Source organism: Sylvia atricapilla, chromosome 2 (assembly GCF_009819655.1).
Source record: "Sylvia atricapilla isolate bSylAtr1 chromosome 2, bSylAtr1.pri, whole genome shotgun sequence".
In the NCBI taxonomy this organism is placed as follows: domain Eukaryota; kingdom Metazoa; phylum Chordata; class Aves; order Passeriformes; family Sylviidae; genus Sylvia; species Sylvia atricapilla.
Genome location: NC_089141.1, coordinates 109,350,489 through 109,366,753, shown reverse-complemented (window position 1 = coordinate 109,366,753; position 16,265 = coordinate 109,350,489). Strand labels below are relative to the sequence as shown.

Below are 16,265 nucleotides of genomic sequence, written 5' to 3'. Positions count from 1 at the left end.
GCCATTTTCATCTTTCATCTGCCTGCTACCACAATTTGTAGCCAGGAACAGATCAGAATCACTTGCAGCAGGGCTCAGCTGTGGAGCTCAAGGGCCCCAAGACCAAGATTCCTTGGAAAGTTCAGCTCCATACTCCAGCTCCCCCGCCCTGCCCAACTCCTAGTGCTTGGAAACACCCAGATTACAAATGCTCCACTTGGCATCATGTGCTTCACAACTGAAGAAGCAGAAGTGCTTCTTAAGAAGTACCACTGACGAAATATTAACTTGTGCTTTTTTAATAAAGTGAGAGAAAAGCGTTCTAAATCATAGCAGCTTATAGATCCAAATTGTCCCATCACTTGGGAGGAGAGTGTGATTAAAAAGTACGGAAACTGCAAAATACTAAAGCCCTGCAGCAATTCCAATTCATGACAACCCTTCCCACAGCACAAGGAATGCTGCCTGATGCTCTACTGATTTGGTCTACTTGCTCATTGGCAAAATATGAATATTCTTCCTGGGTAATGCCATATCCTCTTTTCCAAAGGGGAGGAAAGGTACAAAGCCCTTCTGATTAGCACACAGTGGCTCTTTCCCTAATTAGCAATGTTCTTTTACAGCACTGAGAAATGAGGACCTTTTGTTTACCATTAGTTGAGGTAAGTGTATCTTGCTTTTATTTGGGTTTAAGACTACTTTAAAGGAGTAGCTTTTCAGTTGCAGCATGGTTTGTCAAGATTACAATATTTATGACTGCATAAAATACATAAGTAAAAATAAAAAAATGATTTGTAGAGTTTGTTATCAAGAGCTGAGACTTACACCTTTACAGAACTGCAAATACTGACTTCCTAACTGCTAGTTGATAATTTTGCTGGCAAGAGCATTTCATTACGCTTTTCTTTGATCTCTACACTCTCTTGTCCAACTAGTAAGAACTAGCAAGAAAGTCAGCTCTAACTGTGGTGTAACTCTTTTAACAGCAGGAGATAAACTGTGCTGATTCTTCATTAAAACACCCTTCGTTTGAAGCTACAACATAAGAGGCGATTCTTTTTGTTCAGAAGGAACTATCCGCATGCTCTGTGCCTGTAACACTTCACATTGATTACAGAAAATTTAACAATGCAATCACTAACATACCCCACTAATGAGAAATTATGAGAAACTGTTCGATGCAGAACCCTCCGCATCAGTCAACTCTGATCGATAAGAAAGCTATCCATTTTGAAATTTAGATTTAATGCATTTTCAAGAAGCTAATGAGAAAGGAGCAACTTAAAATAAATACCATCATTAAAACTGCAAACTGTTACAATGATATATTATAAACTTGTCCTAAATAAACCTAGTGCTTCAAAAATTTACCAGTGAATTCGTATTACAAAATATGTGAAAATACAATAGAATACCACAAAACAACGTCCTTTTTTTGGGGTCAACAATGACGCCAAGATGATTCAGTCTTAACTTTTAAAATTGTTAACAGAACATACTGTAATATATAAGTTGCAATTTGGTTGAAATCTAGAGAACATCCCCACCAAAACTCAATCTTCTTCATTCCTCCTCTAAAACTAGTGCCAAACTTCCTGCAAAGTCGGTATTTTCTTGAAGAGCTTTAAAATTTAGCCGTTACTTATTTTCTACTACTATATTTTGGCAGCAACTATTTATTGGTCTGTTATTGCAAAAAGTGCAATTTAACAATAAACCAGTCTGAAGGTCATTCTATGTCTTGAGGATACATACCATATATTTCTTTAAAAATAATCATACTTTTGTAAGCAATACTTTACAGTAGACACCTCAAATCTACCATAGATGTAAAACTTAAAACGAGAAAAATTTAGTCTCTAAATCTTTATACACATATTTATATTCGAGTTTCTATATATATTATATATATACACAAGCACAAGAGTATATATAAAATATATATAATCAGATTCAAAAAAGAACAAAAAAACTGGGCACTGTACATAAAATCTTTTTAAAACTCAAACAATAGAAAAACTTTAAACATTAAACAATTTTAATAAAAGTTTCTGTACAATGCTAAGCAGTTTTATTTACATATAGAAAATGTAATAGGAGTAGTGTTTGAAATTACAGAACTCCTTAAAATTTCAATGGCAGGTAATCTGGAAAAAATAACAGCATTCCATTCACAAATATTTTCAAGCAATAAATATGTATTTATAAATAGTGTAAATTTACATCAAGATTAGAAACAAAAATCACAAATCTGAAGTTTATTCCTTAGTCTATGTGCAACCCATTTATCTTTGTGACTTGGCTGTTAATTGTTTTAAATTTTATTTAGGAACCAAAAGTGTAACCGTCATGGTTTCAAAACAAGACAGAAAAACATAAAAGCAGTAAAAAATTTATATCACCTAACTCTTCACATTAAAAAAAAAAAAAAAAGAAAAAAAAAAAAGGAGAAAAAGAAAAAAAAAAAAAAAAAAAAAAAAAAAGTTGCCCAAAGAAAGACTTAAAATTTCTAACTACCTTACAAAGAAATGACCAGCTAAGCTAGTACTTTTTCCAAGGAAAATTCTGAAGGGGAAAAAATGGATGAAACCAACTCATCAGCCCAGAAACAGAGAAATACAAAAGAGGTGGTCTTCAAGTCAGTAGTCTGTATAATGTTGCCAGTTTTGTCAGATATATACAAAACATGGAATTATTTTTTTGAAGTACAGCTGGATGAGCTTTATTTGTTTTGAGTTCTGGAGTAGGAGGCAGTGCTCTCTCCTGTCCAGTTGGTTGACACTCCGCACTTGGAAGGTTGCATAGACACAGCTTTCAGCCAGCAGCCTTACGGGATAGCTACAAAAATCAGTGGTGCAGAACTGGGTCACTTCCTGAATATCAGAAAAGTTTTCATTTAATGTCCATGAAAAAATGTCAAGATGAGGAGGATGGCAATGGAGGAGCCTGAAAGAGAAAACATTAAATTACCTTTTCTACAAGGGTGCAAAACTCTGTGTTTAACTAAGACCTGCACAAACTGTAACCATGAGAGTTCAAAAGTCACACACACTATTCTTTTTTACACTTCAGGACTCTTTCGAGAGAACAGTGGCATTTTTTTTCCACCTTACTCAAATACAACATGTATTTTATGAACACTCTGCATTAGGATTTTGCCTATACTGCAGACTGGAGTATGCTGTGGGGATGTCTGTGTTAACATGATGTGAGCAGCCAAAAGTCCCACTGTGGCAGCAAAGGGCTCCATGTGGCCTCAAACACAGACATATCGTTATACACCCTAAAACAGCGATTCTCAACCTGTTTACCAATGGGGAGATGGTCCATTTGTGGCTCTCCAAAGCCTTTGTGGGCTTCATTTTCCCTCCTCCCCTCTACCTGAGCAAATCATACCCTCCTGAGGTTTAGGTATCTGTGGAAAGGGTATTAGACTCTCTGACATGGGGACAAAGTGCCTCAAGACTTAAGTTAGGTGCCTTGTTCTGGTCTGCTGTCAGGAGACACCTAACTGCTTTCCAGGACTGCACCTTGTGGCATTTCCATCAAAGTACTGAGTCCTTGATGGCATTTCCTCCTCTCGTCCTACTTATCAGTGGAACTCCTTCAAAAAGCTGCTCACAGTCTTTAAAGATACTTTAGATCACACCAGAGAACCCAGCTATGGAACTCTAATGCTGGCTCATCCCTGTGTTTGCTCCTGATACTGTAACCCAGTCTCTCTTTGGCCTATTGCGCCTTTGCCAGGTAAGATTATCTTCATCCTATGATTTACAACAAACCTTAACTCTCCTCCTACATCTGAGAGATGTCACTTCTGGGCTATGACTTTTCCCAACTGAGTGTATATCCCCTTTAAAAGAAATGAATGGCACACCAACTTCACACACCAACAATTACCAATGTCCTTCAGGGCCCCAGCCTTAGGTTTTGCTGGGGGAAGGAGCTACTCACAGGTTGAGAACCCTTGTTCTAGGACAGTATCATTGCTGTTACCTAAATAATGTATAGGCACAGACAACAAAATACCCCTCCCTCCCCCTCTCATCTCCATACAGGAACATTCTACCCCATTTCCACTCAACTGGATGAAGTATCTGAGAACACAGAGAAGTGTGTTTATTTTTATGCTTTTCTGTAACAGATCATCACTTTGAAATTGCAGCATTTCACAGACTATAATGACAGTGACCTCTTAGAAGCGTGACCTGAAGTTCAACCAACCCAGGCTCTGTGGGACTAATGAAGAGAATTAAATTCAGAGGACATGGTCCCACACTCTGCCCAGCCTCCACTGATGAACCTTGAGGCCTTAACTCAGAAGGTCACAACTCGGCGTGCTACCAATACATGAAGTAACTAAACACACATTTTCTGCAGCACCTGGAAATGAATCAAAAGGCACAGCCCTTACTGGGCTGTCATATTAAATCCAGCATGAAATTCCCATAACACTTAGTCCAATGTTTGTCTCCTTCGACAGAAAGCCAAGGCTTATAAATACATCCAGCACCGCTTTCATCGTGGTTACAAAAAAAGCCATCTTTGCCTGGAACAATGAAACCTGGGTGAAATGTTAGGACAGTCGTGCTGACACAGTTCAAAGCAGGAGGCTGCCATATATAGCACAGAGCTATAATGGCAAAGAGGCTTTTTGCTTTAAATTGAAATGCAAAGGAGGCCCCCAAGCCAAGAGACAGAACTGTTTGAGAGCATCCACTTGCTAAGCAGAAGGACAGTGCTGATTTGGGAGGGGATGGGTGGGGAAGGGGAAGGAAGGGTCTGAGTGCATAGGATGCTCTGCTGCTATACTGACTTCATACCACAACCAATGTATTAGAGATGCTCTTGAACCTGGTGCTAGTTTCTCCAAGCTTCACTGTCCTGATTCTTCCCATCTCCATCTGATCCAGTTATGGTCTTCAGGTGATCTCTATTGGATTTTTAAAGCCACAACTTTATGAATTGTAACATCATACTTTTCCTGAAAACTCAGTGGTTATGTTCTGCAGTAAGTTACTGTAGTATTTCACATAATTCTGACTCTTCAGGTTTTGTTCTGCAAATATCACACACAACCCAAACCTCCATTTGAATCAGAAAGTCCACGGCACTCGTACAACGGAGCACCAAGACAGCCTACAACTGCTTTACAAATAATGTATTTATGCACCCACTTATTAATTTGACTTACTAATGTAAATTGATCATAGACTTGCATCAAGTCCTCCATTTTGTACTGTTCTAGCACCACAAAGTTTTCCAGGTTCGTGCTTATCTTTCGTGCACAGTCTTGGCAATGTACAACGTAGGTCTTTCGAGAATTGCTCTCACTAGTGACAAAAAGCAGATCAAAGACTTCCACCTATGAGACAGGAAACAGAAAGCCAAGCATTACAATTTCGTTTTTTAAAAAGTTAAAAACCATGAAAACTGCGTTTTCTTTAAGATTTAGAACCCGATCCTGTGCATGCAAAGAGAAAAATTAGATTTGTTCAGGGAAAATCTATTCTCCTAAGGCTTGGGCAGAGAAGTGAAGCAGTGTAAAACCACTAATATTACACTTTGGGTGTCTGCATGAACGGCACCACGGGAAAGCTTTGGGTCAATATTGACAAAGCAGGATTCATTTGCTGAATAGGGGTTACTCAGTAAGGTGGAGATTTCAAACAATTATACCTATTTTTCTTTTTTATTGCTAAAGAAGTTTGTTATTTATTTCCTTACTGCTGAGCCACATGCTCATCCTGCCCAAGAGGTTCTGTCAGAGGATAACTAGAAACTAATTTTCTAATAGGGGTAGGAAAATATTATTCTCTTTTAAGCTTCATGGAAACTATCATCCAACACTTTAGAGCAACTATTAACAGTAAGTCGAATGAAAAAATTCAGCAAAAAGGTATGTCCTGCAGAAAAAAAGGACTTAAGTTCTTTCTCTTCTGGGTGTGCTGTTGACTTCTTAAATGAAGACAGATACACCTTTACAATGAAGCTCAGCAGATCAAATTTTATGCAGGAAGGGATAATGACATTTTATAATAACTGAGAATTGAAAATCGACCTAGTGAAAAACAATGTTGTAGAAGTACTGTGGGAGAGCCTTCAGCAAAATACAGCCCATGTCTAGAAAAACATCTGGATGAGCTCCTGGAAGGCAGCACTGCATCACACAGATGTGCTTACAGCACAGAGCAGATGCTGCAGCTTAAAAGCAAAATTTAAATATCATCAACAAGAAAAAACAGGGCAAAATTTAAATAAATATTACAAGAGCAGATGACCCAACACATTTTTACTGACCTCACAAATGCTACAGTAATGAGCTGGCTCGTCCTTTGCTCGTCCATGCCAGACAATCTCCTTTCCTGCAGCAATCAGAGCTTCCCTCAGTGTCTGACACTGTTTGAGAGTTCTTAACAGGCAGTACCTGCAACCAAAAGCAGTTCTGTGATCAGTACAACATTCAATTGTACAGCAAAACTCAAGAAAGCTTCAGTTTCTTCCAAGACCCTGTCCTTGGAGCTTGCTCTTCCTCTGGGATTCCAGAAACAGCTGCCTAGAAAGAATCACTGGACTCATGGCTTAAGGACAAGTCAGACCTACGGACCTCTTTCAGGACTGCCTCTTGCCCTGCTAATAGGCTGTACCTTTCATTTTTGACTGAAACACATGAATGCTCTTCTAAGCACAATAGAACAATGTGTTTTCAAAAGCAATCCATGTATTTTATTTTGAACCATGAATTTGTTAGAAAAAGTTAGCTTGAACTGCCAAGTTCAGCATAGCTGTTTACATCTTATGTGACTATAGCCTGATCCAAAGGACTCTTTTAACATCCCAAAACTCCTGTTACTTTCTCAGCACAACTAAACTTTATTATTCCAAGTTCTGCCAGGAATCACTTTACACACAGCAGAAATAGAACATGTATCTTCTCCCATGCAAAAGGGAAAAAAACAGACAGGCTGGTACTAGGAGAAAAAAATCAACACAAAAAATAAAATTCTAGCATTTATTTTATAAATGAAGAACTCTTCAACTGTCAGATTAAAACCCACCATTCCCTGTCATACTCCCTGTAAAGGCAGAAAATCCCCCAATAATTTAATGTCACAATTTTATACAGTTCTCTTCCCTACAAGAAAATTTATCTTGTTTTCTAGCATTTTATGAGCTATGTATGTTCTTCAAAAAAAGCTGGCAAAATAGGTCGCCAAATTTCTAAATTACAATGTTATTTACAATAATTTTAGCTCTCAGCTACCCTATTTATTTGAGCTGCAGCCTTTGCAGCCTTCAATTTTCTCCTCCACAGGGTGGTTTTGTTACATGCTCATTAGATGCAGAAGGAAGATTGAAAAAAATTAAATGTAAAAACAAACACTGGACAGAAAACAAAGTGCTCAAGAGTTCTATCAAGTGTTTTCAACTTGATCCCTCTCCCATTTTAAAGCCTGAAACATGTAATACATACATTCTCTATTTTAAAAAAACATGTTTCTTTCATGTGTTTCCAAGCAGTTAAAAGAATCTCAGGATTCTGAAATGCTCTCCTCTTGTTTTACACTCATACTATTCACCTTCACTAAAAACAGTGCCTTCACTATGGCTTCACAAACACCCTCACTGTAAGGATAACACAAAACTGGCAGTATGTTTGTGTTTCTCTGTTAAATATCTTATTTTCATGTACCCAGTTTTAAGAAAATTATACAGCTCATTAAGCTGTAACTCCTTCAACACTTTGGAAGGTTGGTGTCAATGTGAGTTATGATGTTAAGGCCAACCACACGTGATGGATTAAGTATTAATTCATTCGAGTCTTGGGTTATTGTGCTCCTGACAAGCTCAGTAATTTTGGCAAAGCATTCATTTATGCAATTCAGCTTGATTATTTAAAAGAAACTTAAAAGCTATCACTCTTCTCTTCTGTTTTTACCTGGAAAAGTCTTTGGGCATCCCAAAGAGTAACTGCAAGCACACCTGCCACCATTGTTCTCCACTCCTGACTTCCAGAGACTTTTCAAAGAGTTATTTTCAAAGCCTTTTCTATTGTTTCAGTTGTGAAAAAAGAACTGCTCAGAATGTAACCCACTTACACTGCTACAATGTTTGCCAAATTTGCAAACAAAGCAGAAAACAATAGCTTGAAGGTGAACTCCCCCTCCTTGGAGAAAATTCAGGTCCTAGTAATGGCACATGAAAATGCAAATATTAACTATTTCATGTGATTAAATATGAGAGAAAAGATACAGACTATCACTGTGAATATGCATCACTATTTCCTGAGGTTTGGGAAGTCTTAAGAAAACCAAAGAGGTTCCTAGCAAAGCGACTGTGCAAGCTCAATGGGGTCAGCTTTTAGTACTGCAGGCCTGTTTTTATTCTGGAACAGTGAGAACTCAATTGGAAGAAAATCTAGACCGTCCCCCTCTCAAACTCTTTGCAGGTATGGCATAAAGATATGACTAAATCATATCCAGTCAAATTCAAATATTCAACAGAAGAGGATTAAAAATGGACATAATCCCGGTTATTCCTAGAAGGGCAGTGATAAACACATTTGAATATTCGGATATTCAGTAAAACTTCTCAGAAGTGCAGAGACTGTCCCAATGGCAATGCAAAACTGACCCCTTTGTACCTTCCAGTAATACATCTTCCCTGATACTGAAAAGTATTTTACCTAAATTCATGATTTTGTGCAAAGTAATTTCTCCACGTCGTGTTCTTCTACATTTCTGAAACTATTTCTGTAAAAGAACTCAGTATTTCAGTTACTTTGGAATTAATTTTTTAAGCCTTTATTACTATGTTTGCTCTACCTCTAAAATTCTTCTCTTCCTCAGATGCATTTTAAAAGTCCTTCTGGCTTCCATCTAAGAGGTTTGCAGTTAATTTTAGTGAAGGCTGTCCTCCCTCAGCCAAGTTTTAAATAATTTTTTCTGCTGTGCTCCTGCTCACGCTTCTACTGTTAAAATCAAATCTTTAAAAAACATCTCACAAGAAAGTTTCAGGTTTTCCTCTTTGACTTTTATCTTGCAAGACAGTACTGAACTGCACATTAACTAAAAATATAACAAGGCATCAGATTTCTTCCAAAAGCAAAGTTTCCTTCTTCTATTACTTTTTTCCCTCCCGCTATTCTTTTCCTCACTAAAGTGGTTCCTAATATTTATATCTATGCTCAAATTTTAGTTTTTTTGCCTCTGCAGTGGTTGCTTTCACATAACCCACTAAGACATATTTGTATTTATCTTTCAAATTGAATTAGAAGCTGCTTTTTATCATTTTCCAAGAGCTAATCGTTTGTACTATGCTGATAACTAACTAGTCCCAGAGACAGAAGTCAAAACTACCTAAACACTTTATGTATCTTTCACAGGAAATTTTAGACAGACCTGTGCTCAGCAAAAAGATGACAGCTGTGACACTTATTTTTATTTCCTGATGACAATGAAGCCAGCTATCCAAGATGAAATTCCACCAGCTCTATCAAAAACGACTATTTTTTCTCAGCATTTTTATACACATGCATACAGTCAGATATACATAACTCCCAAATGTCTCTATTTTGTAGATAGAAAATCCAGGTCTGTGGACAACAGTAGCTTTCCTGATGGTTTTTCCTGCAGACAAGGAGTCCACGGGAAAATTATGCAACTTCCCTATCTTTAAGGAAATTCATGAAGGTTTCTTGGAGTGTGTTTACAACGCCAAGGTCAGACACCAGGCTGTGCTGATACAGATTTCTAGGAACTGCTATTCCAAAACTACAGGAGAGACCAGAATAAAAAGTTATCTCAGGCTGCTGCTGCTACTGGACATTAGACATCAGAGATGACCATCCCCTCTTTTCTCCCCTCTGAAGCCACAGCAGGAACTTGAATTTTGGCTGACAACTAACCTGGATGGGGGAGGCTTAATCCAAGTAAACTGGAAATGGTTTCAGCAGACTGGAAAAAAGAGAATGCATGCACACCCAAAATTTCTATCTGCTTCTCAGCATCTCTGTTTATTTGTAATGTACACCTGAAGTTTGAGTCTCTTGCTAGAAAAAGCTGGGCTGCTGTCAGCCAGCAAGACAACAGCAAATTACTGTTCTGTCCTCTGTGCTTCTTCATAACATTTTTAAGGGATTCCCTTGGAGAAGGATGCTGTGCTCAGTCACGTTCTTCTCCTTTTAAATGCAAACCATGGCAAATGCAAAATGCAAGTGGCCAAAATATTCAAAATCATATTTTTTCAAGAACATACCAGAACTGCTTTGAGCTTTACAATAGACGCCTGCTGGGCTTTATATGTATTTTATATAAATAAAGATAAAAGTCAAGCTTGTGGATTTGGTATTTTTAAATGGACTTTTTGGCTTTCTCCCTCCCACACTCGCCTGCATTTTCCCCTGTTTCTCATTTCGAAACATTCAGTTTTTCTTCTCCTTTTTATGACAGCTGGCATTAGGAACATGAGCACTAATTGTTAAATTGAAGGGGCAGGATTGCCAGGCCTTCAGCAAATACTTTATTTACCCTAAGTATCAGTTCCTAGATTTTAGGAAAGTATTCACACACAAATCCTACCCTATAATCAAGCTTTAGAGTGACTACAAACCTCCTTGTCAACTTCCAACATTCTCAGTTCTTATAAATTTAACATTTCCCCAATGCCACCATTCTGCAACAGATGTTCAAGCCTAAATTAAATTCCTACTGTAAAAATAAATCCCACTGGGGGGAAAAAAGACACCCTTTTTCTTTGCCCTTTTTTTCACAAGTTAACTCACCCATTTTTTTAAAGCCCATTTCAAGGCAAATATTAAAAGGATCCAATGCTTGTTGATCCAGCATGTTGGTAAGGGTAAGAAGGGCTCAGAAGTGCCTTGGTAGATTCAGACAAAGCAGAGTGTGCTGCTACCAGAGGATTCTCATGATGAGTAATATGCTTTGGAATTCATTCCCCCACTTTAAGGCAAACCTATGTTCATTCATTCCCCAACTTCAGTATGGTGCTGCAATGTGATTTACATTTCTTGAAGTTGCACCCTTAAAGAAAATCACTACAGATGCTTGAAGCCTGGAATATTCCTGCATTTTGAAATATGCATTATGAGAAATGTCACTAAACTCAATTATAATTTTACACATCAATCAATTCATTGTTCAGAAGAGCAAAGGGAAGGAGGCTCTCAAGTTCCTACTTGCCTTTATTTAAAAGATTTATACTGATCTCCAAATGACAGCATGAGAACACTAACTACAGGTACTAGAAATGTAGAATTTAACTTTGCTGTAAAAATGACTATATATTCCAACTCTAATATCTGGGTTGATGACCTAATTTTCCTATTTCTGATGATACATACTCTGAACAGCTGCTGTGATCAAAGCCAACTTTCTTCTGTAAACTGCTGAATTAAGTTTATGGCACATTTAACAAAAAAATAGTTACTCAGATGATTCTAAAGCTACGCCACAGTAAGATCACATAAAACATAATAAGATTAAGGATACCAATAAATGTTGTGTTTGAAAAACAAAATCTAAAGTAATTTTGGTTTGGTTCCCAGGAACAGAAAAGTCTTGTGAAGAACTATTTCCAAACCAACCACTGGTTTATGCGTGAAGAGGAAAAGGGCACAGTCAACCTTCAAATGAACAAAACTTACTTTATCATTTCGAAAAGCTTTGGATCTGAGACCTTGATATTCCGAGCCATGTTCCATGACAGGTGAACCATGGGCACTATGGACTTCACGCTCTGCAGCTTATTCCACTCGTACCGTTCCACTGCCAACTTGTACTGACAGGCTGCACAAACACACAGTTACAGAGGCCATCACTCAGCTGAAGGAACAATTATCAACCAAGATCACTCTGTTTATAACAGTAATTTATATCTTTTATGGCTAAACTTCATTCACAATGAGCCATTCATCCCAACTGCATTTCCATTCTTTACAGTGTCTTTTAAAAAGTATTTATGGTGCTGGAAGAACACAGTACCACAGCAGCAACAAATACCTGTGAAGACAAGTTACTGACATGTGTTCAATTTGTTTGTTGAACATGGAGCAGTATTTCAAAAATGGTTGATTAGTACATTTTCAAATATTCCAGATTTAAAAAAAATCAAGGTTTGAAATGTCTCCATCTCACTCTATTCACAATTTAACATGATTCTACCCTGCTATGGTATATAATCTCTTCTTGAGAGAAGAAGTGAGTCAGACTTTTTCATTAAGCAGCCTACTCACTCCACCCTTCTTTTAAAAATGTTTTACAAAATAAGTTACTGTGACTGAACATGGGAGCTCTATCAGTCAATCACAGAATCCCAGAGATACACTCTTCATGGCACCATATAAAGACACATTTTAAACTGCTTAAGAAAACAGAAGTTTTTCTGGAAGTACATTCTCTTCAAACACTTGACAGACTCCTGTTAGAGCTTCGGAATTTCCTTCCACACTCACAGATAAAAATCCTTCCAAGACCATGGTTCAAAACTGAAGAATTCTAGAGCAGCAGGTCTGAGAAACCTGATGTTCCTTTATGAACTAAATTTTACAACTGTTTGCATTTCCTGATGCTCTCACCACAGAGCTACTAGGTACCCACTGTCCCGTCAATATTAAAGGATATTCCTTAAATTCATAGGAAATCCACAGTGCAGTTGGCTGAGTAGAACAAATGTGGGAGAAAAAGTTAAGAAATGGCTTAAGAAGACAGTACATAAATTAATATACACATTTTACTTCTAGTAACCCATTCAAAGCATGAGTGCCAAGACTGCATTCTTGCTGCTTTCTCCTCCCCTTACAGTGGAATTATTTAAAGCTTGAACAAATCAAATTTCAAAAATGCAGCACATTGGGGTTTTTTCATCTAGTAAAGCATGGCTAATTAATAAGAACTGGCAGGTTCTGTGCCATGAGCAGTGCAGTATTACCTACACACAGCTCAGCACAGGCACTGCTCACACATACCTGTGAGAGGGCCAACGTTCCATGCAATGTTGTTGCACCAGCCAATAGCCTGAACCCAGTGAACAGTGCCAGCATTTATCCACACCAAATCCCCTGGTCTTTGAATGAATCTATAAACTGGGACATTGGCTTCGTACAAATCTTCCAAGTTTGGCCACCAAGATCCCATTAGGAAATTCATATTGTTCCTGAAACAAGAGGAAAGATAAAGTTGTCAGCATTTATCAGTGGACATGTTAGTGGCAGATACTTCAACACAATCTGTAAAAAATGACCGTCACCATGAAATTTTTCTGCAGCTAATGAATGACTCACAAAGAGTAGCCAAAAGCAAAGTGTCATGTATAAAATTTCTGATCATAATTCCACATTTCACATCCTGCAATACATCAGAACACCTGCCCATGCAAATTCAATTTAGAGCTTCTAGTTAAGTTCTATTTTCCTTTAAGTTTCCCAGTATTTTATTGACGCTGAGACAGACCAACCTTTGGTCAAATCTAGTGTGGCACCTGTGATCACTGACTGATCTGTACAGACCACAGCAGCTTCCAAGGATGTTTTCTGTTCTGAACATGTACTCACACTGTCTGTGTGTGCATGTGCAGCTTTGCCTACACAACAAGTGACCTCTTGGCAACATTTCAATTGTGATCCATGGGTCAGTGCTCTCAGCCAAGAAATGCTGACCCTCCTGAGCAGCATGGAGAAACACCTCTATATCGATTTCATAACTATGAACCCTTCCCTTATGGTTATGCACAATCCACGCTCCTCTCCTTTCCTTATCCCAGTATTATACTGCTTTTATACTGCACCATGAGGGATTATTTGCAATGCACAGTTTTCAAAGACAGTTAAGTGCCTTCGCAGAGGCACTGTAGACATTTTGTGAGGTTACCAAGCTCGCAGTTTCTCTGTCAGCCTCAGAAGGACAGTGACATGCGAGTAAAAGGGCCAGTTGTGCCACAGACATGGCAATTCTATCGGTGGAAACTACATTTTTGAGATGGCTTATCTTTGTAAGGGTGGGTTAAATGAGAGCAGCTGTCAGAAGACAGGCAGAAAATACAGAGACACAGATGAATTTGCAGAGCTCTGGCAAAGTTCTGAAGTCAAGAGCTTAATCCAGTTTCAACTAGGCAAGAAAAAGCTTCTCCCATACAATTAACCTCAGAGGCTCCTGTTTGACTATTGGCATGATTAAGGGACACAATTGATGCTCCCTCTCTTTCTGTGTGTGTACATAAAACCAGTATTGTTCAGTTTGTTTTTAAAATCACTCTATGCAAGGCACAGCAGAGAAATTCTGATCTTAGAGCTGGCTGAGTAGCTCCCCAATGCTCAGGGTACCTCAGCTTTTCCAGGGAGTTACAGATATATAACTCTGAGCAAAGCCTGCCATGACACTTCCTGGGGCCTGGGCGAATTAAGCTTTCACTCTAAATGTAACAAAAAAAACCTGTCAAAATACCAGTGACTCTGTATTTGTTTCTGACAAGAGAATTATGCTTTTGCTTTTGTCACAGGTAACCCAAGTTTCTGTATATTGTACAAATGAGACATTTTGTACAAACTCTAGATTTTGCATTTTGACCTACTTTAAAAAGACTTCTGACTAGATGGAAAACACATAAAATAATGTCCCCTTAGAACACCCTCAGTAACTTCCCCTCTCAGCTCTGAGAAAGGCACAAAAAATTTGATAAAAGTAAGAGAAAAACAGCACATCCAGCTTACTTTTCACAGAAGTCATTCATGACACCCCAATAGCTTTCAGGGACAACAAACCATTCACAGTCACCTGGACCAATATTTATATTTACTGAGCAAAAGTTGTTATTTTCTTGATGACCTGAAATTTAAGAGAAAAGCAAACACAGGTTATGTGTGACTTTTTTACCAAAACAATACCATGAAATGCAAAGACACAATTACTAGAAGAACTTACATCACAGTTTAAGTATTTTTATATATTTTATATGACACTTATATACAGTATTTAGGTGATTCACACAGTTAAGCTACTAGAATTCTGCTCTGGTTAGTTTGTGGAAAACAAAATTGGAACTACCAATCTTGGAGATCTGACCAATATTTCAGCAGTTCCTCCCTCCTGTTGGAATAAATACTTCAAAAGCTCAGATTTTGTGTTTCATGCTATCTCCTGACAGTCCTGGTCAGGTGCAAAACTTAATGACTTCAGGCACTGAACAGACAAGGAGTGCAAAGATCTTTCAGAAAGAGATTTCAAACTTCCTGAAGAGATGCCCAGTATTTAATCTTCTTTAGACAGCTGGAAAACTGAGCCAAAATCCCTAATGGAATTTTCTGAAGATGTACTTCAGAAAAAAGCAGACTCTGAAATTCAGTCCAGACTCTTCAAGTCCCAGTCCAGGACCCCAGCGCACACAGCACGATTCATCATGGAGAGCTGAGGCCTATTCTCAGACAGTAAAAATCTAAAAAAGTGGGAATTTCTGACTTCTAAGACTGCACCAGACCCTCTTGAGAAGCCTCTAAAAACTTCCAAGGTATGTAAAATACAAATACTGTCCATGTAGATAAACCCAACTTCTTTTTTTTCTCTTTAAAGAATCCACTATTGCATGCAAGAGGTCAGCAGGGCAATTCCCCAGCACTGCAGAAATCCAGAAATTTCCACTGTAAGAGTTTTTAACAGGCAGAGTTCAGTTAAGCAAGAACTCTAAAAATACTGAATATGCATATTTATCATGTTTAGGCATGCTGTAAGACATAGGAAATCTGCAGTGCAGTTACATCCAACATGCCACAGTAGAACCTGATTTTTTCATGGGCTTATGATGATGGTACTCACCTGGTGTCCTGCTTCCTGGAACCTTCATGTAGAGCTGCACTGTGTTCATGCCCAGGATGGTATGACCAACATGGCTTAGAAGATTTCCTGCTGATACCACACGTACAAAAGCAGGAAGTTTTGTCAGTTCATGGAGTTGCAACTTCCACCTGCAGCAAAATAGCAAATTGACAAACTGTGAATCCCTGAAATTCTTAGAAGAGTCTGGGAAACGTAAACATTTTCAAAAAACTGTTAGCACAGGTATCTGTGTTATTCCTTCAATTTTAAAACATTTTCAAATACAATCACAAATCTGACGGGCTGGTTGAGGGGAAACATAATTTTGCAGCAAAAGTTGAAACTACAGATCAGAAGATCTGGCACTTATCCAGGATCCTACAACAACTATTTCAAGTATCTAAATCTAATTTCTTATGAGCCTCAGCTTAGTTGTGCTTAGCTTCATTTGAAGTCTCTCTC

General features: G+C 38.1%; 1 protein-coding gene across 19 annotated transcripts in view; it reads right to left on the bottom strand.

The window, feature by feature from the left end:
• Positions 1–636: 636 nt before the first annotated feature.
• Positions 637–16,265, bottom strand: part of KDM6A (lysine demethylase 6A) — a 152,854-nt gene continuing 137,225 nt past the window's right edge. For 10 of the 19 annotated variants that reach the window (XM_066314074.1, XM_066314081.1, XM_066314080.1 and 7 more), the window contains 8 exons: positions 15,804–15,952; positions 14,705–14,819; positions 12,965–13,152; positions 11,645–11,786; positions 6,280–6,406; positions 5,174–5,344; positions 4,834–4,912; positions 637–2,925 (listed from right to left, as the gene is read on the bottom strand). In XM_066314074.1, the coding sequence (XP_066170171.1) occupies positions 4,856–4,912; positions 5,174–5,344; positions 6,280–6,406; positions 11,645–11,786; positions 12,965–13,152; positions 14,705–14,819; positions 15,804–15,952 (949 nt within the window). In that variant the 3' untranslated portion in view covers positions 637–2,925; positions 4,834–4,855. The other 9 variants (XM_066314075.1, XM_066314088.1, XM_066314077.1 and 6 more) reach the window with 4 other exon arrangements.